The sequence below is a fragment of the Hyposmocoma kahamanoa genome, unplaced genomic scaffold (assembly GCF_003589595.1).
Source record: "Hyposmocoma kahamanoa isolate Upper Pololo Valley unplaced genomic scaffold, ASM358959v1 192, whole genome shotgun sequence".
NCBI classification, from domain to species: domain Eukaryota; kingdom Metazoa; phylum Arthropoda; class Insecta; order Lepidoptera; family Cosmopterigidae; genus Hyposmocoma; species Hyposmocoma kahamanoa.
The window spans coordinates 5,863,111-5,888,314 of NW_020653719.1; the positions used below are offsets into that span (position 1 = coordinate 5,863,111).

The 25,204-nt window shown below is 34.9% G+C and overlaps 6 protein-coding genes across 12 annotated transcripts in view; 2 read left to right on the forward strand and 4 right to left on the reverse strand.

Annotated features, from left to right (window-relative positions):
* LOC113226434 (glucoside xylosyltransferase 1) overlaps positions 1 to 827 on the reverse strand; it is a 36,832-nt gene extending 36,005 nt beyond the window's left edge. For all 3 annotated transcript variants that reach the window (XR_003310103.1, XR_003310102.1, XM_026459050.1), the window contains exons 1-2: positions 678 to 827; positions 185 to 473 (exon numbers count right to left, since the gene is read on the reverse strand). Coding sequence is in view for 1 of the 3 variants with exons in the window: in XM_026459050.1 (XP_026314835.1) it covers positions 185 to 473; positions 678 to 808 (420 nt within the window). In the remaining 2 variants the exon portion in view is untranslated. The remainder of the gene's footprint in view (positions 1 to 184; positions 474 to 677) is intronic.
* Positions 828 to 1,154: 327 nt separating this feature from the next.
* Positions 1,155 to 2,840, forward strand: LOC113226461 (optic atrophy 3 protein homolog). The gene is made up of 4 exons (XM_026459089.1): positions 1,155 to 1,361; positions 1,464 to 1,632; positions 1,836 to 1,978; positions 2,096 to 2,840. Exons 1-4 carry the CDS (start codon positions 1,220 to 1,222, stop codon positions 2,443 to 2,445), a joined length of 804 nt encoding a protein of 267 aa, XP_026314874.1. The 5' UTR covers positions 1,155 to 1,219; the 3' UTR covers positions 2,446 to 2,840.
* Positions 2,841 to 2,936: 96 nt separating this feature from the next.
* Positions 2,937 to 4,807, reverse strand: LOC113226674 (probable DNA-directed RNA polymerase III subunit RPC6). Its single transcript, XM_026459395.1, has 4 exons — positions 4,608 to 4,807; positions 4,292 to 4,496; positions 3,885 to 4,136; positions 2,937 to 3,176 (listed from the first exon to the last, which is right to left on the reverse strand). The coding sequence occupies exons 1-4, from the start codon at positions 4,805 to 4,807 to the stop codon at positions 2,937 to 2,939; spliced, it is 897 nt and encodes a 298-aa protein (XP_026315180.1).
* A 1,037-nt stretch (positions 4,808 to 5,844) lies between these two features.
* Positions 5,845 to 7,961, reverse strand: LOC113226460 (uncharacterized protein C15orf41 homolog). 2 transcript variants are annotated; one of them, XM_026459088.1, is made up of 6 exons: positions 7,892 to 7,961; positions 7,452 to 7,599; positions 7,191 to 7,343; positions 6,952 to 7,096; positions 6,378 to 6,427; positions 5,845 to 6,236 (listed from the first exon to the last, which is right to left on the reverse strand). In XM_026459088.1, exons 2-6 carry the CDS (start codon positions 7,568 to 7,570, stop codon positions 5,855 to 5,857), a joined length of 849 nt encoding a protein of 282 aa, XP_026314873.1. In that variant the 5' UTR covers positions 7,571 to 7,599; positions 7,892 to 7,961; the 3' UTR covers positions 5,845 to 5,854. The 2 variants fall into 2 exon arrangements, with proteins under 2 accessions (XP_026314873.1, XP_026314872.1); XM_026459087.1 differs by having other exon boundaries at positions 7,702 to 7,917.
* Positions 7,962 to 8,657: 696 nt separating this feature from the next.
* Positions 8,658 to 22,689, forward strand: LOC113226459. 3 transcript variants are annotated; one of them, XM_026459083.1, is made up of 8 exons: positions 8,658 to 8,708; positions 9,268 to 9,687; positions 18,950 to 18,973; positions 19,445 to 19,653; positions 19,782 to 19,899; positions 20,002 to 20,175; positions 21,747 to 21,928; positions 22,143 to 22,689. In XM_026459083.1, the coding sequence occupies exons 2-8, from the start codon at positions 9,609 to 9,611 to the stop codon at positions 22,251 to 22,253; spliced, it is 897 nt and encodes a 298-aa protein (XP_026314868.1). In that variant the 5' UTR covers positions 8,658 to 8,708; positions 9,268 to 9,608; the 3' UTR covers positions 22,254 to 22,689. The 3 variants fall into 3 exon arrangements, with proteins under 3 accessions (XP_026314868.1, XP_026314871.1, XP_026314869.1); XM_026459086.1 differs by lacking the exons at positions 8,658 to 8,708; positions 9,268 to 9,687 and adding an exon at positions 10,557 to 10,572; XM_026459084.1 differs by lacking the exons at positions 8,658 to 8,708; positions 9,268 to 9,687 and adding an exon at positions 12,875 to 12,974.
* The window catches only part of LOC113226462 (ribosomal RNA processing protein 36 homolog), an 11,343-nt gene continuing 8,545 nt past the window's right edge, over positions 22,407 to 25,204 (reverse strand). For both annotated transcript variants that reach the window (XM_026459092.1, XM_026459091.1), the window contains 2 exons: positions 22,652 to 22,932; positions 22,407 to 22,546 (listed from right to left, as the gene is read on the reverse strand). In XM_026459092.1, the coding sequence (XP_026314877.1) occupies positions 22,407 to 22,546; positions 22,652 to 22,932 (421 nt within the window). The remainder of the gene's footprint in view (positions 22,547 to 22,651; positions 22,933 to 25,204) is intronic.

Consider the following 25,204-nt stretch of genomic DNA (forward strand, 5'->3'; position numbering starts at 1 on the left):
TGTAATAACTTCAAACCATAAACAAAATAAACATTCAGTGCATTGAGAACTGTAAGCATTTTCTTCTATCTATTGCACATCAAGGAGACGCAGTGTACAAATTGTATGAGAAAGTGAGTAAGAACAGGCCTTGGAGTAAATTATAAAATAGAAGCAAATAGAATAAAATATTATATGTACTTACTGGAATAAATAATCTTTGTGCTGCACATTTACTAAATAAATTGAGCCAGTCCTGCTTATTGGCCCCAGGAAAATTGATATTTTGTAGTTCGAAATTCAACTGGAAATTGGTCAGTATCCTCCAACCGCTTAGAGTCTTATTAAACAGAGGTCGCAACACTTCGTCGGAAAAAATTACAAAGTGTAACGGAGTTTTCGTAAACAATAGCGCCGACTTTATTACGTTTAAGGACTCATTGAATCTTGAATCACACACTACGAATGATAACACTATCTTTTCTGGGCGAGTTCTGGAAATAAGCAGAAAAAAGGGGGAGCAAATTAGCGCCTTGGTTTGTTTGTTGTGCTTAAAACTAACCTCAAAAAAGTTCCTTCTTACATTGCAATAACACATTTAAATATGTAGCTACAAAAATAAAGAGATCTTGGAGTATTTTCTAACAGCTCTATAAATCTAAAAGTATTGCAAGGGAAACAATGCGAAAATTACTTACTTTCCCAAAGTCAATTGGCTACCGTTATTATTGGTAAAATTGACTACATTCTTGTCCGTTATTATAAAATAAATATATATTGCAGTAAAACTAAAGAACAAAATGAACATACACAATTTACATCTTCTCATCTTGTAAAAACTGTTCTATGGTGGATGTGCATTTTATAAAAACTTTGGAAACTGTTTTTAAGTGTTTTTTAATGTGAGCTTTTTTGTATCATTCATTAGAAGATTGGACGACGAAATAAAAAGTACAACATTACATAGTACGTACAGCTGCCGTAGCAGTGTCTCTTTCTCTCTATTGGATTGATATTGGGTATACATACTGCAGAGCACGACACGATTGTGATGAATGAAACGAACATTATCGTCTGTGGCATAGATCATACATTACAGTTCTGTGGGATGACAGCTGTCAGCTGTTCAAAATGTCAAACAACATCGGAATTCATGGCGCAAGGCATCAAGGCCATCGGTTACGTTTCCGATCAATTTGTGAAAAAGAAACAAAACCGCTCACGACGAAAATAACTAATAATGGTTGTCGGTGCGTTTCCCATCGCCAAATTATCTGTATTGTTAATCAAACAGATAAGTAAACCTATAGCAAATATTTGTAAGGAAAGGGCCAAAAATAGTCCTTTCTTTCGTACTTATGTGTGTATGCCACCAGCCCAATGTAAGTATTTCTTTGCATACTAAATCCTACGTCCTGAAAAATTTAAACATTCATGGTGATTCGATGATGTCGTTTTAATACAATAATATCCTTGGTCGACAGTTTACAACTGGTGTGAGGTGAAGGCAAAGATGTGGATCTTGAATTTGGGTAGACCTGTAAACATTCCGGTACTGAGCCAGGAGATGGCCATTGAACTGGGAGCCAATCTGCTTGGTGAAAGTGTTATTTTTATTATTGGTGCTGGATTGCTTATTATTGAATATAACAGGTAAAATTTTCTCAAAGCCGTGTAACAAACATATCACATACAAAATTTAAAAAGGTAGTTTTACTCTGTCATGTGTGGCTTTAGGATGCTACAGCATCAAAATTGTTAGCGCCACCATTTGTATCTAGGGCTTGTAATAGTAACCTGTCATCAAATAGGAATGTTTTAAATTAGCTTATTTCACTTTATTACTGTTCTTGCAGGCAAAGTAAAAAAGAAGCAGCAAAAGAAATGAAGAGAATGGACGAACTAAATTACATGACAAGTACTATAACTGACCTATACTTCACTGTGCAACAACAACAGACACAGCTGAGAGAGATTGAGAGAATAATTATTTCTATGGGTAAGTAAACATTATTGAAATGCTACATTTGATTCCCATATGGCATTATGATGTGTACTTGAAATAAGTGTATAATAGAGACAAATGGTCCAATATTTGTCAAACTTTATTTTGCAGGTGGCCCAGCACCAACAACTCCACATCCAGAGATTAAGCCCCCAACAGAGCAACCCCCACCTATCACACCACCTCCAACAACAACAGAAGTGCCCCCAACTCCTCCCCCACTCCAACCAAAAGTGGCTTCAACTAATTATGTTAAAACGCCTACCCCTTATCCAAATAAGGGAATAATTCTCCAATCTCTTAATTATATACAAATGGATGTATTTAGTTCCATGTTTGCTAACAACAATGTAAAAAATGCTCCAGTAGAAGGCAAACCAGTGGCCAGTTACAAACGTGAAAAAGCTCTCCTCTCAGAAGCACTTTGCAGCTTAGAAAACAATTTTAGAAGTTTATTTTGAAGTATTAAATCATGTTCATAAGTATTTAATATGGGATTGTTTCAAGGTAGTGCTTGTGGTATTAGATGTTGGGTTGCAGTATAAGAATTTTGAAAAATGTTTATTTTCGATATTTTATTTTTTCAATAACACTAACTGCCAGGGAGTTTGTCCTTAACACATTTTGTGATGTTATTTTATTCTTATTTTGTGTAAAAATAATAATAAGCACAGTATATAAAACATCCTCATGTTTTAAAGTGTAAAAGCATGATGGTAATTTTTTTTAAACATTTAATTCAAGCATTTGTAAATTGACTATTCATGATTTTTACCAATTTGGTAAAATAAAAATGTAACCAGTCGAAAAGTTCTTAACCTAGTCTATTTAGCTGAATGAAGAAGTGTACTTTCACAAAGATGTAATTATTTTTAGGTGATAGTGTAAATAAATTATACTCATTTATTGCATTTGTTATTACTCAAGAAAAACACTAACTTTTTTAAATAGATTATATTTCCAACCATTCATTCATATAAACACATGTTTGTGGAGTAATGAGTCCTGTGGAACAACACTTGTGAATGAGTGGACAAATACCACAGGGCACCTGTACTAAGCCAGGGGGTGGCAAGAGTGATTCTATGGCACGATATACTTTGCTGCCATCTGGGTATACACTGCTTTCAGCTTTGCCATCATAAACTAATGTATTTAAAATTGTTATCACATCTTCTACTTCAAGTTTCACCTGTAAAGAATGTATCATTATTTGCATGCCTTATTGATGGATGATGACCCTGAAGGTCATCATAATCAAGTTTTTAATTCATCAAGCCATTTATATGTCCTACTGCTGGGCACAGTTCTCACAGGTGTAAGGGTTTGTTTGTTTACTTACCAGTAACAAATAACCTGCTGGGATTTTTTTAATTTTCATTAGTCATCACTGGCAACAACTGCAATTTTTTATCCCATTTGTCACCATCTGGCAACCTGGGGTTTTTTTGCCCATTTGTCACCAGTGGGAACAAAGCCAGTGGTAACGTCTGGGAATAAGAGGTTTTCTAGGGATTGTGAAACTTCTTTAACGTGCAGGCTTCATCACAATGTTTTCCTTCACCAAAAAGCTCATGGTAAATTTCAAATGAAATGTGGTTCTTATTAAAGAATTATCTCAGAATTATCTGAGAAACATAGTGCAAGCCTGGTTTCGAACCTACGGCCTCTGTTGGAGTGGTGGTAGGTCAAACCATTAGGCTACCACATCTTATTTTTAATTACTAAGCAGAAAACTTAATAGTGGTATAATCATAAAAGGCACCGCCAGTAACTGAAAAGTACAGAATCAAGTTTTTAAAATTTGACTAGTCATGTTAACAAATCTTAAATTTGTTGTTAGTTATAAATGATTGTAAAACCTGTAACTAGTGATAATCATTTTTAGTTTAAAACTTACATTACTTATGCCTAAATCAGTAATATACTTTTGGACCTCAACAGCGGTTGCATAAGATTGTGTGCGGCCAACTATTGGTCCTCTGGGATTATTCTTCATTTTATCAGCTCTCTGCTGCAGAAACCTCAGGCATTGTTTGTTAAGGATGTCTACAAATTCTGATTCAAAATCCTGGTCTTGATACCATGCTCCTCCAGATATAGATCTATCTGGTTCTAAATTATAAAGCATGTATACTTTCTTTTTTGATGCCTGAAACAAACATTCACAATTAAACCCTTCAAATTATCTATGTGTGCTAATTTCTTTAGGTTGTGGGGTATTTGATATTCATGACCCAGAAAATATATAAACATATAATGCAGTAACAATACGACATGTTAAAAGTCAACAAGAAAAATACTCACATTCACACATTTCACAGCTTTAATAAGCTTTTTACTTTCTAAGCTTTTCAACACCTTGTTAAGCTGTGTGTTGGCCAAATTAGATCGAATTCTAATATCTCTTATCCATATGCCTTTGTTCCCTGCTTCTTCTATTAAATTGTATACTACTTTCTCTTCATTATCTGCTCCTTTAACTGCCTGTTTGCTTGACTGTGCTTTAAACCTACAATAAAAAAGTAGAACATTTAAAAAATTTGAGGTATCGACGTAGGAGTAGACCTCGAGCTTAAAGACGTTTATATAAGTACGTAGAGAATATAATAAATAATCTTACTTGTAAATTAAAGATCCGTCTTTATTAAACAAATCCAAACATCCTTGCTGCAACAGCTTGTTTATTGCAGAGACAAGATCAGCTGTAGAAAGGTCTGGCATCGCAGCTTTTATTTCCTTGTCAGATATACCCTTAGGATATTTCTTTGCGATATCTACGATTTTTTCTTTAAGTGCTTCTTCTGAATTATTTTCACCCATTTTTAATGGCAAAATAAATTGAGTTATAGTGACACCATCAACGCGTTTTGTACAGGTATTTTGTTTTGTGGTTACGTTCACAAATTAGAAAATATAGTTATGTTTATGTCAAGACGCACAGACTACCCAAGTTGTAATCATAGATTTAGTATTTACACTAAATCTATGGTTGTAATGCAATGTGAAATACAGTTTCCTTTCATTCTATGATTTAAAAGTTTCCCCGTCAATCAAATCGGCAATACGATCATTAGTAGTTTGTGAATACGATGTAAGTGGCTGAAACGCTAGTCGCGAAAAGCCAAGAGAATTATGAAAAAAAGGACAGGCGGCCGTTCGTTCCATGATTAATAATTTGAATAATTATAACTTTTTGTCGGTTTTTGTTAAAAAAGTCCTCGATGTGGAGTTAATAGAAAGTGGCGTCTCTTATTCCAGAGTGATAATGGTTGAATTTTTAAAATTGGACTAGCCAGATAAAAAGTCGCTATTTAGTCGGTCCAACGTTCAAAAGTTATAAGGGCGTTTTACACTTACTTACTTTTAAACTTATTCCAGCGCGCTGGAACCACCGCACAAGCACTGGCACCATTTCTCAATCTCGAGAACCGTAACACTTAGTGGGTGAAATTCAATAAACCAGATTCATCCTCTAATTTTTTTCTCTCTTAAAGGTGGTATATTTTCTTCAAATTTGAATGGGACTACTATTGAGAAGCCCTTTTTCCCCAAAGAATCATTGAAATCGGTTGAAATATCGAAGTAATCCCGTAACATACACAAAAAAGCGATCGAGTAGAGAACCTCCTTTTTATTAGTCGGTTGAAAACCTCAGCACTTCAAACTTATTGTAAATTACTTCCAACATTTGTAACAACCTTGACTTACAGTTTAGAATGTTAAATAGTTTCATATAATTTCTAACTTTGAAAAAAAATAAATAAAAATAAAATCATCTCTCTTATTAATCTATCTATCTATCTAAGGAAATTATAAGTATATGGTATAAATGAAATAATAATACTGTTATAAAATGTGTGTAATAATCTAAATTTCATCATATTTGAATTGTGTAATACTTTCTTTAGTAGGAAAACTTGATCGCAGTATAAACATGTTGTTAACTTCTGGAGTTAAGTCTAATGTTTCTAAGTAACCAAACCAGTATATTACTAGTCCAGGACCAAATCTATTCCAATAACAAGTGAGTTGATCTTTAAGGTATCCCGCGTGATTTTCTTCATCACCAAATAGAGCTTTACTCTCCACCCAATGTACGATGAAACCATCAACAGCTATTGGTACATCCAGTTTGAAATCAGGAGTTTTGTCATAACCATGTGACCGTAGCACATTCTCATCAGAGAATGTTATGTTCATAGACCTTAAATATTGTTCTAGTCTCAGCTCATATTCCAATCCAATTGACCTGCAATAAATTCAATGAGTAAATGCATACACACCATGTAATCAGTACTTTTCTGTATTCAATAAAACATAATAACAAATGCTAAAAGGAATTACTATTTTCATTCGAACAAGTTCAATACACTTAAAAAGAAACACTTACTGCTTTATTACATCTGCATAAGGACCATATTGGTTATCATTCATAATGCCCTGTAAAAGAAAAATATTTACATTTACTATAGATGAGAGATGACTAATTGTAACTCGAAATCTGCCTGTTCCAAAATAAGTTTATCACAAGGAATCCAGTATTAATGTAAAATAACTGCAAGTAAGTCTGTAAAGGTCTTACGACCTGCAGGCATCACTGTCTTTACCTTTTCACAAAAGATAGCAATAAGAAATATGTGGGTAGTTATGATAAGCTATGTATATTTAGTAGCAGTAGAGCTCCTTGTGAAAATGTTCATCCAGGGAAGTACTGCTACCTTACCTATTTCTGCCGCCAAGCAGTCTGCCGCAGTGAGCATTTCTGCATTCCAGTATAGAAGGGTAAGGGTGATGGTGAAATCACAGGCACATGGGACCTGACAACTTATATCCCAGGGTGACAGCGCAGTGGCAGTGTCCATAAGAATCTTTGAGATTAAAAGTTCTGAATGGCACTGCAACTATTTGGTGCACAACTTGTTCATCCGGTCACATGGTATAATAAAACAAAGTAATAAGCTTACCAAAAATACTTCATAAGCCAGGTCAGGGTCTTCAATGAGAGAGGTGTCTTTGAAACATTTCTTGGCCATTGTAGAGTCTGAATACACATTTTGCAAAAGTGATCGAGCTATGAGAGCTGGACTTATGCCTTGATTTTCTGATAACCTAGTATGTGAAAACAAATCTTGTTAAAAATGAAATTATTTAATATATTTATAGAAAATGATATTAATATATTTGGATTAGGAGTGTTACTTACTTCATAATAACATTGCCTTTATTTTTACCATTCATCAAGGTCTCATATAAGTCATAATACTTGCTGGCAATCGAGGGTGACTTCCTGTAGCTTGCTTTCATAGATCTTTGGACTAGTTGCGAAATTATGCTTCCTAGTGTAGATGCAGGTAAACTGAAAGACAGATGAATTGCAAGCTAAGTGGATCTCCACTAGTATCTACTACAATGAAATTTACGACATTATGAATCTAAAGCAATGGAAAGACACAAAAAGACTCACTGTTTATATTTCTTCTTCAGCTCATTTTCAGATTTACGACTAAAAGATGCAAGTTTCTTGAAATCTTCGACTATGGCATTGTAAACTTCTACTTTCATGGGCTTAATTGATTGCGACATTTTTAATGTCACTTCTTCCAACAAAGTAACTGAAAAATAAGTAGATATATAAGCAGCCACCAACGTAGCTACCTTCAAGTTTCTATAAGAAAGCAGATTATTATTGTAAATGTATTCTGTAAGATCCGTACGTAAAGAAGTGATTTCGAATCTCGATTTTAAAATAGGTAGCTGATAATCAAGTAGGATGTTGATATAATTTTTGGAAGTAGTCTCAGTCGCTAATCAGAAGGAAACTCTTCACTACTACTCCTGCTATATCTTCCTAATTTATGCTCTGCACCGATTTTTAGCTCAAGAAACGAAATTTTTTTCGAAAACCTTTTTTCTTCTTGAGTTGGCTTATTGGCTTCTCACGAAAATCCGTGGTTTTGTTTGATTTTTGATTGTGTTAATTTTTTTTTAATTTATCGAGGCTTTGGCGAAGCCATTAGCTAAACGATGACTTGTGTAAAAACGTGTGTATAGTATTAAAATACAATAACTCGTGTTTTATACCGAATTATAATAAAAAGTTCTTTCTTGATAATGACCTTCAATATCAGATTTTATAAGGATTCGCTCTGGACCTTTTGGAGGGAAGTGTCGTTTTTATTTTGACTTTTTATTTTCAATTATTTTGTGAAATCTAGTTTAAAATGGAATAGGATAGTGCTATTGTGCTTTAATCGAAGATTAAAACGCGAAATTATACGAATCTCGAACTAGAATACCCGTATCGGCCCAAATTGCCTATTGCGGCGGCCATATTTACAGAAACATAATTAAACTTCATGTTTAGGATGTTTGATTTGGCAAAGCCTTAATAAATTAAAAAAAATCTCATTTTATAAAAAAAAATGTCCCATAGCGTACTGTTTTATTGTTAACTTTCATTACTGAACATTTACCGTCACGTTAATTTGCAATTGTAGAGTTCTAGAGTACGACCCTAAGGGTCGTATTCCAGAAGTCTACTCAATGCTCAAGTCAGGATTGCACTGGAAACATAAGCACTGGAAATACGACCCTAATGGCAGGGACTTGAGTATGATTTCGAGTGCTTTAAACCATACTGAAATCCTGACTTGAGCATTGAGTAGAGTTCTAGAATACGACCCTTGATGTAAGACCGCTACCCACTACGAAGTATTTTACGGTGAGTTACAGTGTTATGCTCAAAAACAGATACAGTATAATTATAATTGTTACTTAAATTTTAGTGTAAGCTTAGAATTAGTCTTATGCTGCAAGCAAACACGCGTTTGATTGCGAATGCCCTGGAGTATTGTCTAGTCAATACTGCGCGGGAATTACCTTATCCCGCAGTGCGAGTTGAAACGTTGTGTACACAAGGACCTATGTCGAATTGTATGACTCAAAATTATTTCGCTTTCAAAATATTTTTTAAGATTTATGCGCGATTTAGTAGATTTAATAGTTGGTAATGCTGAAAGTAAGTACATCTTATTTTTAGTATAAATATATTTTATTGTAATTTTTGCGTAAATAGGTTTAAATTTTCTGGTATAGGTTAAATCTTGAAAGTGATTCATCATTTCTATCAGTAGTTGAAATGAATTGACTTTTTTTTGTAAGTGGACATTTTAGAGCAATACCGTGATAAAATACAGTCAACAAAAAAATTCCGACAAATCTTTTTGTTATATTATTAATTATTAATTAATAAGTAATGTTATGTGGTTATTCCTTTTTAGGTGAAGAAGACCGTGCGTCTTTGCGTTTGTCGAGGTACATAAGCTTTTGCTTAAAAACGAAATCAATAATTATTTTCGGCTCATTTCTAAGGTTATACACCACGATTCGCCGGTGTCTGATCAAGGAATACACCACGAAATCCCCGAATTGGGGTTGGATAGTCGCGCTACCCTTACACAAATTCAAGAAAAGCTTCTGTTAAAATATGAAAAAGTTCCTGTGCCAATCCAATCAGTGGGTTCTGTTAACAATATATCGAACAGCTTCTTACAAATTGGCCATGAATCAACTCTGCAAACACCTCCATGTCAAAACTACAAATTAGGTTCTCATTCGAGTGATGTCTGTCTACACAGCGAGAGGGCTGTCTCTTTCTACTGACCCGAGAGATAGGGAGTTCCGGAGAGAAGGGCTCCCCGGTAATACCAGAGTAGATAGATCACTTTACATAATTACACTTACGTGATTCCGCAATCTCAGGAAATATTGTACTATTTTGATGCAAAAATCATAAAAAACCTTATTTTGAACACAAATAAAAATTTCTTCATAAATTTTGTAATAAAAAAAAACAAAAAAAACTTATTCTTTAAATAAAGTAATCTTTGTGGGTATCAGTCATTCCACCGCACAGTCGTAGTCGGTACCTACAATGGTTTTGTATTTTTAATTCTCAATACCCATTCTCATTCTCATTACTCATTATAGTACGTACCGACTGTGTAATGGGATGACTGATACTGACAAAGGTTACCTTAGTTAACGATAATTTTCATGTAGTATTTTTTTTATTTGTAAGAGGTGTCACATTACATTATGATAACATTTTTCTATTTGATTTTTGTTTAAAGCAGACCACGGAATGTGAACTAGTTTTTTGTTTTATTGTAATAAATGTCGCCAAAAGTAAGTGTGAGGCCAGACGAGCGTAATTTTGTGAGTTGCGTTTTTTTGCGCTCGACCGCAAGACGGTTGGAGCGCCAGACGAACGTATTTTATTCACTTGCTTTTAAGCGTTTATACGGGGTGTTTGTGTCGTACCTACTAGTGTAATGGATCCATTAAAAATAATAATTATATATAAACATATATATAATACATATATATAATGCTTGTATATAATATATATATATATATATATTATATAAGTTTATGTGAACATCCAGATCAATTTGTTAAGTACTACTACATGCCAATAAATGTTTTTAAGAATTATTAAGTCTAGTAAAACCTTTTATTACTAGGTCAGATACAAATATGAGACAAGCCATCAGTCCAGAGGAAAGTCTAATAATAACAATCAAGTAAGTTGTTCAATTATTTATATTTTAATCTCCGTATCGAACATTTTCGCAAGAAACGTCTATACCACAGAAGTCTATAGCCATGCGCATCCTATACCAAAGTCATAAATACCCATACCTCCACCCGCGCCAGCCCGACACCCGATGCGACCGAAAGTCAGTCGTCGTCGTATGAAACAAACCGTACTTATATATGAAACCGAATGCAGCGCAACCTGCGCAACTCAAAAAACACAACTCATAACTCACAAAATTACGCTCGTCTGGCCTCACACTAAGGCCACGGGCCGTGGGAAGCCGCCTTTACAAAACCAGTTTAAATTAATTTAAGAACAAATCAAATATTTTTTTGTGTCATAGATACTTTACCGTTTGTTTGTTTTGAACACTATACTAATTAATTCACATTTTCTACCACATTGTACCGCTGAATTGAATACAGCATCGTCAACATTTCTAACGACATCGTTAATTAGTATTATTAAAACTAATATTTATACAAATAACTCTTATATCATAAGAGTATGATACCAATTACAAAAAAGCAAAAAAGGACCGCCAAATCAAAGGTCGTTGCGTTTTTCCTTTTCAGATTTTTCGTAAGTAGTAAAAGTAGTTAATAACTAAATACAAATCACAACAATTACCTGATTCTCGCCACTAGGCGCAAGGTACCTATTTTAAATATTCTAGATAGGATATTTTTCTTCATGAAAACATTGTTTTATTCCGGAAAAATAGTTTATTTTTTATTTATTTTTGAATTTTATTTATTATTTTTTATTTTTTTATATCCGGAAAAATAGTTTCATTTCCTATTATTTTATTGTCAAAACTCAGTAATAGTGGTTTCAAAGATTTAAAAAAAGTTGCTTGTCTCACATGGGAATCGAACCGAACTGGCTGAATGTGAAAAAAACCGTACCTACTGATTTTGGGAATCGAACCGAACTGGCTGAATGTGAAAAAAACCGTACTGATTTTTATGATGCCGATCGAAAGGATCAATTATAATTTATAATTTCTTTTAAAAGAACGCAGTACCTTCATTAAAGAAACACAAACATAAAGTATATACTTTAATTAGTTGATATACCTAAGGAATTAATCCATAAATTTGATTATATCTATTAACATCATAAAAATATTGGTGTTTTCGACATATACCTAGATTTCATCACGACGATGTTTTCCTTCACCGAAAAGCTCATAGTAAATTTAAAAACGCACATAAATTCCAAAAAACTCACGAGGCGCCCGCATACGAAACAACAGCCTCTGTTTGAGAGGCGGTAGGTCAAACTATTAGGCTGTCATGTTGTTTTATTACTATACCGAACTTTTGAGGTCGGTTTCTTAGTACTCTGTACTGCGATTATCTTTGATCTTGCTCACTCCTAGCTAGCGTCCGAAATACATTTTAACAGTTCGCTACACTAATCAGTGCGTGGTGTTTAGTGCTTACAACACCAATATTGAAAAAATATGGTTTGGTATTATAGTCGTTCACGAGACTACTATTTTTTTATGATATCAAACGACAGGTCGAACAAGTCGTGCGCCTGGTCGCTTAGTCCCATGTGCATGTACTCGTAGCTTCTCCAGCACCTTTACTTTTCGAAAGAAATAGGAATGGTGGCAGTATTTCCCTAAACGAACTCTTCCACAAAGAGCTATACTACGAGATCTTAACTCCGGGTAGACAGATATGTTGCTTAGTTATGCTACTTATCCTCAAAACTGTTGGTTAACCTCTGAAATGTCGAGAGAACAACAAAAAAGTTATACAAAGACAAAAACCTATAACTAGTGGTAAGGTAATGAACATAGGAATAATTACGATAAATAGACTTCTTAATTACAATAAATAAACGATTTAATAAACTTAAGGAGCACAGTTATTGTCACAAGATGAAATTCGAAGTAGACGCCATGGATGCCAATTAAAACTTAGGTACATGTTACAGTAGAGTTCTACAGGGCGCAACTTGCGTGAAAGCGATATAAAGCGCGAAACACTGCCATACTCGCATAGAGATTTCGCGTTTTATGTCGCTCTCGCGCAAGTCACGCCTTGCCGTGCTAGCCTATTGGTACCTATTTGTCACTCGGTACAAAGTCTATCGTAGTAACAGATTTTATATATCGAAACCAATCACGACATGGCTGTCAGAGTACAAATTTTAATGTTTTATCTTATCTAAAAATTATTTTAATAAATAACGTTGTTGACGTTCTTACAATTCACCATTAATCGATTAACGACCGAGATTTGATGATAAAAATAGATTTAGAGATAAACTTATGAATAAAACTCGGCTTTAGAGCCGAACCCCAATCAGGAAAGTCTAAAATGAAGCAGCTGCTAGTCCTTTTTGCCGTCGTCATCGTCGTCGCTAGTGGTGAGTGACAAACTGAGATATTTTCTTGCTTGTTTACACTACTCTAATCCCAACCCCCTCCACCATCTTCAGTACATACAATATGTTCTTGAGCTTCTGATGAGAACGATACAATGTCCAAAGTGTCAAGCTTCATGTGTTCTTGACTATATCTACTTGTGAAGTAATGATCTTTTACTCTTTTTGACAAAAACTTCTGTACTTTGACGACCCTAAGATCGTGAAAGTATGAAGGAAAAATGCAATTCAATTTATAACAAACATGTAGAATAAAATCTGATCGACCGCTTATTCAATTGTCCATCATATTCACTATTTTTCCAATAAATTTGAGGCGTCATAACATAACTCATAATTTATTTCTTTCTAAATATAAAAAAAGTCTTAAAATGCAGTATTTATTTTTAATTCATCTAAAGTCAATATCTATTAAAATATTGTAAGATAGTGTTTTTTATCACCACATGTTTTCACATGAAAGCTGCACCTCCTCACTAATGTTTCTATTATTTACACTTGCTTTCTATTCGGTATAGTAGGAGGTATTTATTTAAAAATTGAAAATTCTGTCGGTGGCAATAATGACACGTCAAATTTATTTAGTAATGCAATTTAGAATGTTATTCCTATACATATTTAAAGTACATGCTTTCTATTATATCCATTTCAATAATAGGTTTGTTAACGAATCGTAATTTACTTAAAAATTATAAACGAAAGCAAACACTATGTTTCTTTCAAGTGTAAATGTGGTTATTTTTGACAGTACACTTCAATTGGACGTAGTCATAATAAAAAGATCCAAGTCACACTTAGGGAAAAAAGGCTTAAGTATACCACGTGATTCACCGTAGCCTATTCTTTAATGCCAGAAAGACTCGTGTCGATATCTCTAATATTGGCGAAATTCTAAGTATGAAGTAATGTTATTAATGAACGATCCAGGTGTCCTGGACTCTCATTCAACAACACATGACATGATCTACTTGAGTATGAATCGTTCTTAAAAATACTAAACTATGAAATATGATGGCCAATAAGATTCAAATAAACTTGAATCATTTTGTTTTTGTTGTTTCTTTTGTAACAAAAATGCTCCAAAGTAACTTGCATAAAAAAAATTATTAAAAATATTATTAAATTTAAAATCTTGAAACAACAGGATTCAAAGTAACTTGGATCGTTTTGGTTTCATAATTTTTTTAACAAGGACAGAATGTTCCACTTACGTTTAACATAATTACTTGGATCATATTGGCTATTTTTAACGGCAAAGTCAAACTATCCATTTGACTTTGGATCATTCTTACTAAACTGGCTCCGTGGCCGAACGGTTACCATGTCGAACTGCCACGCAAAGGTCCCAGATTCAATTCCCGGGCCGGGAGAAATATTTGTATGGCCTACATTACTTCTCTCGAGAGTTTGGGTGTAATTTGTGGTTGTCTATGTGTGTGTCCATGGCACCCGCCACACAGGGTTTCCCTAGCGTTATTATTATTATTACGTTGGTCTTTATAATATCCATATTTTCTTCGATTCTGTTTTTACAGATAAATGGATATTATAAAGACATGCAAGAAAGCAAACCCATTAAAAGTAATGCGAATGAAATCAGATAGGTTCTTGGGAACTGTACACATAGAAAAAGGGTTTTAAGGATTTAGGGATTTTAGGGATTAATCGAAAAGTGTTCAAAAATAAGAAAAAATAAAATGTCTTGCTACAAGAGAAATTTTCCTGAAAAAATATGTAAAATATTTGATTTATATGCGAACAAATTTTGAGGAAAATTATTAGGTACTTAGCATACAGAAAACAATGAGAGGTAAGCGAGAGGGAGCGGTCGTTCCTCATATTAACATAACAATTGATAGTTTAACGCCACTACGGTCAGGCGATAACTGAGGCTAACCTCAATAACATCATGCGTGGCATGGCGGTATATCGTATGCGATAATGATAAACATCCCCGCATATTTATCGCAGTCGATTTCTCCTCGCCATTTTCCAATAATCACATGGCTTCCAATGACAAGTTATTGTATGTATGAGTAGAAGGTGAGGCAGGTGGGAAGCACAGGAAGTTGGCTCGTGTCTATTATGGTATATTAATAACGAATTGGTGGTGGGCATCGAAGACCTTATACTAGGCAGTGATTCACGAGGAGGTCATAGTAGGAATATTAAATTGGTATTGATGCTAAAAATGGCTCTGGACACCGACTTTAAAATAGATTCGCTGTCGCTATTTGGAACTTGGGCATAAATTTTTGCCCAATGATACAGATTTATGAAAAATTGAAGTAGCTTGAAACACGTCTGACGTCTTTACACAATCGAAGAATTATGGATATTATGAAAACGTGTACAAAAGCAAACCCATTAAAAGTAATGCGAGGATTTTTGGGAACTGTAGGTACAAATAGAAAAGGATATAATGAATCGAAAAGTGTTCGAAAATAAGGGCTCTTGTTGATGTGGCTGAAATTGTATTAATAATTTAACAATATCATATCATTAAAACCCAATTTCATAAAGCATAGACCAAGAATTTATTGCGAATGTTGGAAAATCTCGTGAGACTTGAGGGATAAATAAATAAGTCATGTTTTTTTTAACAGAGTAATTCTTGAAGCAAATGTGAAGAAAAAAAGTGAGGGGGAAATTTTTTTTTTAAATATATTGTAATGCATCCGAATAATGTCAAAAAATTGCATTTTTCGCGAAAAATCTGGGTTAAGTAAGCAATTTTTATTGCTGTAGAAAATGGTAAAGTTATGTTGGAATGCAGTGTTATTATAGTTCAAAACATAGGACAGTTCACCGAGATTTCTTAAAATTCTTAAAAATGCAATTATATTCATTTAATTAAAATAAAACAATTAATATACACTTTTTGCACATTATGGATTATTTTTGCAAAATGAAAAATAATCGCAAAAGCTTTTTTGCTACACAAAATGAAAATTATTCAAATCCTATTTTTAAAAAAACTACCTTAATCATTAATTCACGAAATGTTTGGTAATTGAAGTGAAACTATATAGTGAAAACTTTAATTTGACGACAAAATGAAGATCGGTTGAGAATTCTAGCAGCAGTTAAAATTTTTTTCGAAAACTTTAACTTCTATTTTCTCGAAACTTACCATTTGTGATTTGGATCTTTTTATTATAACTACGTCCAATTAGGCTCTGTATCATGATATGACATTCACTTATTCACTATTTAAATTCTCACTACTTCTCACCAGCTGATAGCAAAGAATTCTCACGAAGATTTTGTAATTATCCGGGTAATTTAATATGACATGGGGAAAATGAAGCTTGCCAGTAGCCAAAAAGTATTTCCGATCTAAAATTGAGCAATACCTACTCCTAGGAAATGAAACTATTTTTCCGGATTTAAATCGCGTATATTTGTTTTTTCAAACAAACCGACGTTTCGGGCCCTTTACAGGTCCCATGGTCACGGTTGACTGAGGTGGTACAGTCTTCAACCAGTTATGTCTAATATTAATGCAAACCACCCTATTTTTTCACTATAGTTACAATAGTTATTAATTAAATACCTTATTTTTAATTTTACAAAGAAAACATTCCAATTTACGCTACATTAAGTTTTACAAATTATTTTATTGAATGAATTTTTATTAAGTTTAATTTATTATTAATTATTAATAGAAATTAGGATAAACTAAAACATATTAATTAGTACTGCAGTCTTATGTCTGTTTGGGATTTTTCATTAGAGGAAATACTGGATCCCAAACTAGTGGTACGGAGAAACCATCTTCCCTGTTGAAATTAGGATGTTTTTTAATTTCAATGGCCTCTCGCAGCATCCTGGGTAGATAACGGACTTCTTTTGCAAGGACCTGGGGTTTGTCAAACTTTATTGAATGTGTAGGTTTATCCATGACATGCTCGCAGACTGCAGACTTGTTTACGCGACGGTGTTTGACATCAGCTATATGTTCTTTGACGCGGGTACAAATATTTCGCTTTGTTTGTCCAATATAAGAGAGACCGCACTCACAGTCAAGCTTGTAAACTCCTGCATCCTGTAAGGGGATTTTACATTTCACGGGTCTCAGGAACTGAGAAATCTTCCTCAGGGGCTTGAAATAGGTCTTGATAGATGCACGCCTGAGGACTCTTCCGATCTTGTCTGTAACACCTCTCACATAAGGTAAGATGGCAGGTCTTCGCTCGTCTGTTGGTGGTTTCACACGGGGTCTGCGGCGTTGGCGTGGAATCCTCAACTTATTCGCATGTAGGACTTGCTTTATATGCTGAAGTTCCCCCGCCAGGTGATTACTGTCGCAGACACCATATGCTCTCTGAAACAAAGATTTGCCCACGGTAGCTAACTGGCTAGGATGGTGATGGGAATTACCATTGAGGTACCTATCTGTATGGGTTTTCTTTCGAAATACAGTATGGCCTAGGGTGTTATTAGGATTTCTTTTAATTAAAACATCTAAGAAAGCTAAAGTACCACAATTCTCTTGTTCCATAGTAAATTGGATCTTAGTACTAAAAGAATTAAGATGGTCCAAGAAAGAAGGTATGCTATCTTTAGGTAATATTGTGAAAGTATCATCAACGTACCGTTTGAAAATCTTCGGCCTAGCTGGGGCCATGGGTAAAACTCGCTCCTCGAAGTCTTCCATGAAAATATCGGCAACAACGGGAGATACCGGGGAGCCCATCGCTATACCGTCAATTTGTAGGTAGAATTCATTATTCCACAATAGATAGCCTGATGTTAGGCAGTGTTCTAATAATTCTGCATATTCAATGGACATATTATGTTCCCTTAGCTTCCTACGTACAATTTCAATGCAGTCTTTTACTGGTAGGTTGGTAAACAGCGACTGAACATCAAAACTGACCATGGTGTCATCATCAGTTAACCGTAGATCTTTGATTCCACTGATGAAATGGTATGAATCCTTCACATGTGTGGAAGTGTTCCCTCTCAATGGTGACAGTACCTTTGCCATGTGTTGAGCCAGTTTGTAGGTTGGTGTGTCAATCTGGCTAACTATGGGACGGAGTGGGGTGTCAGCCTTATGTATTTTTGGTAACCCATACAGTTTTGGTGGTTTCACGGCGCAGGGCACAAACGCACTTACATCAAGTTTCAGCGTATCGGAGTGCTTAGATATTAAGTTAGTTGTTGTTTTTAATATCTTGGTGGTAGGGTCTTTCTTCACCTTTTTATACGTGCTTTCATCTGATAGTAAGTCAGTTATTTTGCTGTTATAATCTGACGTATTCATGACCACCGTCGCGTTACCTTTATCTGCACGGAGGATGACTAATTCAGGATCTTCGCGGAAGGTCTTCAGCGCGTTATATTCATCTCGAGTAAGATTCGGTCTGGGCTGTTTATTTGAACGCAATATTGACGAAACGTCTTGGCGTATTGCCTCCAAATCTTCCTTTCTCATGTTGTTTTTAACTAGACAATCCTCACGCCTAATTTCTATTAATAATTAATAATAAATTAAACTTAATAAAAATTCATTCAATAAAATAATTTGTAAAACTTAATGTAGCGTAAATTGGAATGTTTTCTTTGTAAAATTAAAAATAAGGTATTTAATTAATAACTATTGTAACTATAGTGAAAAAATAGGGTGGTTTGCATTAATATTAGACATAACTGGTTGAAGACTGTACCACCTCAGTCAACCGTGACCATGGGACCTGTAAAGGGCCCGAAACGTCGGTTTGTTTGAAAAAACAAATATACGCGATTTAAATCCGGAAAAATAGTTTCATTTCCTATGTGTAACAATCGCGAAAACCTAAGAACTCGATAAATACCTACTCCTCTTAATAAACATTATAGCTTTATAATTTGTGCACTAAACCCGGACGTTTTGCGTTTTGATCCGAGTCCTCTAACATTTTATTACTTTACACTATTTATTTTTTTATTACATTTATTTTTTGTTACAGTGGAGAGGAAAGGCGGACTTCGTGGTGAGTTGAGAACATACAAAAATTAAAATTCTTTCATATGTAGTTAACATAATTAACTGCCTACGTGGCTGAACGGTTACCATACCGGACTGCCACGCAGAGGTCCCCGGGTTCGATTCCCGGGTCGGGAGAAATATTTGTACGGCCTACATTTATTTCTCTCGTGAGTTTGGGTGTAATTTGTGGTTGTCTATGTATGTGTCCATGGCACCCGCGACACAGGGTTTCCCTAGTGCCGGGCTATGTTGAGTGTGTGCGTTATTATTATTATAAAAAAAAAAAAAAAATAAAAAAATAATACATATGTAGATTTTTTTGTTTTATACTTTTTATGTGTACTTTTATCAAATCCTTCTTCAAAATATGCCTTTCTCTATCATGTAGGTAGGTAGATAGGTACTTACTTTAAATGCACTAACAGACTTCTATGATAGACAACTTATCACACTACATAACTACCATTTCTTCTAGCTAAGTTCGCCGTTGGATTGGGTATTGGCAGAGACTTCTTCTTTGAAGTCCCGGAAACCATCAGCGATGCCAGGGAGCAGGGATGGATAAGGGAAGAACGTCCAGCAAACCAACATCTACCCACCCTACAGCTCTACTGTGCTAATCCTACGGTGCTCTGCGTGCTCTATGAACCTGACACTGAGAACGCAGCTGGCCTTCAAATCGGTGTAAGTGTTTTTGCATCTTTGTAAATAATATGCTGAATTTATTTTTAGTGCAGTCAGTTCCTTTATTCAAATAATTCATACATACCTTAGTGATGAATTTATAAATATAGAAAAGAAAATATTCACAGGTAAATAGAGACAGATTCACTGGAGCTCCATTCGATTTCGCCGTTCAAGGGTGGACTGAGTGGATTTCATCGAGCGGTGTCGCCTACTGGACTATTGCGGAATACTTTGTTGATGAAGGTACAAAAAAAAAACAAAAAAAAAACAATTCAAGTGTAAAATCCGTACCTATTCATAACTTAACTAAGTATTAATTACATGCAAACCAAATTTTTTGAACAGCGTACTTGGAAATCGATGCTCAAGAGCGTATTGCAAACCGTAACAGCAACTCAATACTACAACTCGACGGTATCTGGGTGACTGGCTTCAACAAGGAAATCTACAAGATCCCTGGCAGCTCTTCTGATATAGAAGCAGCCGGCTTTACAAAGCAACTCTGCATGCCCTGGATGGGTGAGTGCTAAAGTCAGTGTTAGAGTGTTACCTGCTGTGAATATAACTAGATGCCAAATTAAATAGATTCAGGCGTTACTTTGCGGAAATCCATCTTAATGAAAACAGAAGTAAATTGCGCTTGTGTTGAATATTTTTTCATGCTGTTAATTCTCCCTGCAGTGTTATTATGCAGTGCTTTTCATGCAGTGTTATTAATTTTACGCGGAGGAAGGATCCCTCCGCGTAAAATTAACAACACAACTACAGTCGAAGAAAACTTCGGCCGAGAGTCGAAAATTAACAACTCCCGAGGATGCCTCGTAGAGTAGTGAAACATATTGTCGAATATATTTTGGTGGTGGTGTTTGTGACTGAAGTAAATTGCAAATTAATTTACTTCCAAATAAATCCCAAGTAGAAGAAAGAACATTAAACTCTTATGAAGGGAATAAAAGTATCCTGTATTTTCCATCCTATCCTAATTTATTTTGTATTCGACATCTTTAAAATATGATTAAATCACACAACCCGTCAACAAATTTAATCTGATTAAAGATAATATCAAAATAAGTGTTTGATTGTTATTACGTTGATAGCACTTATTTACTTAAAAAATGTGTTATATCGTATAATACTATTGTACAATATTAATCGTTATAATCTCAGTACAGAGTACTAAAAAAACCGACCTCAAAAGTACGTGGAATTACGTCTATTTGCTAAGTTTTATTGAAATATCCCCTAGTTCGCCACTATACAGGACTTGACACTGGAGATAATAATCGGTTCTCACTACTCAAAGTATATTGAGAAAAACGCCTTGAATTGGAGAAATAGCAAAATCAACCATTAAAATAATTGCTCCTAAATTAAAGTAAGGCGCTATTTATAAAAATGAATCTTCATGTATATGTAGTCACCCTTAAAGGTGGATGATTTTCTTCAAAATGAAATGGGACCATTATGGAAGTATCCCCTTTCCAACAAAAAAAGAGAACGTACAATCGAATTGAGAACCTCCTCCTTTTTTGAAGTCGGTTAACAATTAGTAGCAGTAGAACTCCTTGTGAAAGAGTTCGTCCAGGGAAGTACTGCCACCTTACCTATTTCTGCCGCCGAGCAGTGATGTCAGCCTTACTGCGTTCCGGTTAAGAAGGGTTAAGGGCGCTGGTGAAATTACAGGCACATGGGACTTATCAACTTATGTCTCAGGGTGATGGGCGCAATAGCAGTGCCCATAAGATCTTTGCGATTTAAAGCTCTGAGTGGCACTGCAACTGTCACGGACAGGCGTCACTTGGTGTTATAAAAAAAAACTTACATATCGTCTGTGCTGTGGCCTGACTAGCAAATACTATGAAATCATACAAACGTAATTTCGGATTTGCACTTCACACCTTGGCTCGTGTCAAGCTCGTTCTTTTAATCAGTTATATTCGTAATTAAAAAAGTTAAAAAAAAAAGAGACGCATACCGAATGTTCGTTTTTCAAGAATAGTATTCTCAGTTTCTAGTGAGGACAGGGATGATGTTACATAAAAATATAGCACGTTTCTAGATTTGTTTAATGTACCTACCTATACGTTCAGGACAACACTACTACTACAACATAACCAAGGAATCAGAGTGCTCTGCCGAATCCATCTTCCCGTGGTTCCCTTTGTATGATCATGGACGACTGATCGGCATGGGTATGAACGTATTTGGACACTTGGAAAGAATCGACGGCGAGAGAGACTGGTTTGAAGCACCAGGCAGGAGAGGAGTTGAGGTAAGTGATAAATTATTGAAATGGAAGACTGATTTAACAATGTTGGTTTTTGGTACATACAATAGGTAGCAGACCTATGGAAACACACGCGGCACTACTTAGTAAATTAATATCTTCACAGTTGAATGTTCATTAGCGAAACAGGAATCTCAGACAGGTTTTACTAATTTTTAAAAGTTGCACTTACTAATATTTAAATGTTTCTGTTCTACAGGTGATTGTAAACAATGGCCCACAATGCCTGTACGACCTGGCTGAGAGCGCCGACATCCTCACCATGCATACCTACTTTGTCGCGAAACCGCAGCTAGTCTTATGTATTTAAAACGTAAAATCTTTCCTGATTGTTTTGCATCCAGTCTCATAGCACTTCAAATGTACTAACACAAATCAGTTTAGCACAAAAATTTTATCAAAACATAGTAGGTAGATTAAATACAAAGAAAAAACCAAAATAATAATAAAATATTTATTGCAATCAACTTACACCAATTGGGGCTTTATTTGAACGCTTCTTAACCTTTTGCTGACGCCGTTTAAGGTGCCTCTGAATGCGGCCAGTACCTTTCTTCTTTAATTCCTCATACTGTTTCACAAGGGCCTCCACTCGACTTTCAGCTGTAAATAGATTGTTCTTTTAACATAATGTTTCTGATTATTAAAAAAATGTGACGGCAATAACCCAAAATACTTCATGGCTTGGTAAAAATGTGTAAAACTAACATTTATTTTTGAAATGTGGATGCTTTCCTGTTTGAAAGTCCTGTTCGACCTGTGACCTTTGCTTCTGCTGTTTCTGTCGTTCTTCTTTCTGCTTCTTACTAGCCTTGTATTGATCATTCAGCCTTTGCAGCAACCGCCGCAGTTTTTTCTCCTGTTCAGGATCTGTAACCTTCTTCAGCTCAGCTCTAATAGTCTTGATATCTTTCGTACGAATGTCTGACAGGAAATTGTAGTTCTCAGCAAATTGCTTTTTATCAAACTCGCCGCATAATGGATCAAATCTGTAATTAAGACCGGAATATTTTTTGCCTATGATAAAATAAATTTGTTGACAATAATTAACCTTTTTACAACCATTGGAAATCAATACATTTTTCCCTAATTTATAAGTGACCCGTCGATTTGTGTAAGTATATTTTGATCGCGCGATTGCTTGGTAGTGGAAACTGATAAGTTTCAATATGTACACCCTGGTCGCGATATCAGTTTCATCTACTATTTAATGTTTACTTTTGTCGCATTCGATGATAAGGATGGCCAAAACGCACACATAAACGTTGAAGATTTGAAGGGTAAAGGTGCTGGTAAATTACAAGCACCATGGACCTTGACAACTTATGTCTCAGGCTGACGGGCGTAATGCAATGCAGTGTCTATCAAATCTTTGCGATTTAAAGCTCCTGATCGGTACTGCAACTTCTTCTTGGCGTGTCGACTCTGACGTTTATGCATATTTGTGAGGACCAGTTATTGTAACAGTGGACAGGCGTGTCGCTTACCACTAGGCGCATGACTTGTTCGTTCCGTCACTAAGTATCATAAAAAAATATCTGTTTCCACTACCATGAGATCGCGCGATCAAAGTATACTAATCCTTCAATTTCACTAACTTTTCTCGAACACTTTCATTCCCTAACCTACAGTTAGGATCCCTATGCGAGAATAACAGTATCACACGCTTTATGTCGCTCTCGCGCAAGTCACGAATACTCACGACCTGTCGTGCTAGCCCTATTGTTCCCTAACGTTCCTTGATTTTCTTAATTTTCTTTGTAATGTGTACACCAAAGCCATCTAATTAAGCCACCTCAAATTAGATTAAATGTGTATTATTGCTTAGACAAGCTGAATACTAGAAACAAAAAAATTTTGAAGACATAATAACGTAGCATGTATGTATAGATGTAAAAGATAAAACCAGACATGCAAACTATGATATCAGTGCCTCCAATGAAAAACGAAATAACTCAAAATCGACACTTTTCAGGAGAGGCACAAAACCACACCTTTATTGTTTATTCGTTTATTATTAGTACTTTTTATGATTTCTAGCTTTAGGTATATATCTAAACTTTTGTTTGATGGGTATTGGTTAAACATTCAATCATATTTTCTATATTTTTTTAAAGTTTTTTTCGACTTTCGTCCTTATTTATGAGTGCTTAACGGTAATAAGACTTATGTTAACAAACTTTAACACATAAAACGACTTATTTCCTTAACTGATCCTGTTCTAAAGTTATAACAATACTTATGATACTAACCACATTAAAAGGTGTAAAATCTTTAAAGGAATAAAACGACAAGTTTTCTGTTGCGAACTATTAACTAATAACAACACGCATTATTCTCACAGGACATTGGCGCAATCGCCATTTTTTTTGTATAATTTTTATAATAATATTAAACTACCGTACATAGTTATTTTTACTTGACATTGGCAAAATCATTGATTATTTCGATGGAGCCATAACATTTAAAAGAAGAACAACACGCTATAGTCGCGGGCATCGCGGGTATGACTAATCTTATCCAGTGGAAGAAACGGAATACTATACCTTTATGTACCTACACTATGGAATAAGGCAACAGTCGCTTTTAGTCCTACTTTTTTCCCCGTCATTATGGAATGGACCAATACGAAAAGTGTCTTAATGTAAAAATATATCTGTAGTTATTCGTTAAACTTACATGTATTTTTTGAGTTGAGAGCACTTGTACCTTTTTAGACCCATAAAAAATCCCAATAACTAAAATTATGCCTTTAGTGAATTGCGCCCCTAGTGCAATAAAAAAAACGACGTTAGGAGACTGCTAGGGATGTCCTTTTGACATGTTCTGTAATCGGACACTCTGAAGCTAATGGTGCAATAAAAACATAAGGGCATAACTCGTCTTATTCCGTTTTTCACTGTAGGCACTGATATTTCAAGTTCAGAAACTGTACTCAAACAAGACAAAAATTTTAAAAAAAAAGAAGGTAAAGTGAAATGTTGATTCAAAAGATAATCCAAGGACAAACGATAATACCATAATTATGTTTCTGTAATATTGGATATTATATAATAGGAGAAATGACAACAACATACGCACAAAGAAAATGTGCAATAAGACTGACGACGAAAAGGAAAAGTTTATTTATCAAGTCCTGACCTATAGAGTTTGAATGTAGAAAACGAATTCGACTGTTTTACCGATATTCATCGTGGAAGGTTCAGAATTAATGACATTTTACTAAAGCATGTACAGTACTAAAATCCGAATGGACTCCTA

Bases quoted from the DNA above. Each gene is read 5' to 3' on its own strand.
- LOC113226461 (XM_026459089.1), top strand. From the start codon at position 1,220: ATGGTTGTCGGTGCGTTTCCCATCGCCAAATTATCTGTATTGTTAATC. The intron at 1,362-1,463 runs GTAAGTATTTCT...CTTGGTCGACAG, and splicing joins GTGTATGCCACCAGCCCAAT to TTTACAACTGGTGTGAGGTG. The intron at 1,979-2,095 runs GTAAGTAAACAT...TTTATTTTGCAG, and splicing joins GAGAATAATTATTTCTATGG to GTGGCCCAGCACCAACAACT.
- LOC113226459 (XM_026459083.1), top strand. From the start codon at position 9,609: ATGTCTGTCTACACAGCGAGAGGGCTGTCTCTTTCTACTGACCCGAGA. The intron at 19,900-20,001 runs GTACAAAAAAAA...TTTTTTGAACAG, and splicing joins GGAATACTTTGTTGATGAAG to CGTACTTGGAAATCGATGCT. The intron at 21,929-22,142 runs GTAAGTGATAAA...TCTGTTCTACAG, and splicing joins CAGGCAGGAGAGGAGTTGAG to GTGATTGTAAACAATGGCCC.
- LOC113226674 (XM_026459395.1), bottom strand. From the start codon at position 4,807: ATGGGTGAAAATAATTCAGAAGAAGCACTTAAAGAAAAAATCGTAGAT. The intron at 4,497-4,607 runs GTAAGATTATTT...TTTTTATTGTAG, and splicing joins GACGGATCTTTAATTTACAA to GTTTAAAGCACAGTCAAGCA. The intron at 3,177-3,884 runs GTAAGTTTTAAA...CATTCTTTACAG, and splicing joins CTGATTTAGGCATAAGTAAT to GTGAAACTTGAAGTAGAAGA.
- LOC113226460 (XM_026459088.1), bottom strand. From the start codon at position 7,570: ATGTCGCAATCAATTAAGCCCATGAAAGTAGAAGTTTACAATGCCATA. The intron at 6,428-6,951 runs GTAAGCTTATTA...TTTCTTTTACAG, and splicing joins TGGCTTATGAAGTATTTTTG to GGCATTATGAATGATAACCA. The intron at 6,237-6,377 runs GTAAGTGTTTCT...AATTTATTGCAG, and splicing joins TATGCAGATGTAATAAAGCA to GTCAATTGGATTGGAATATG.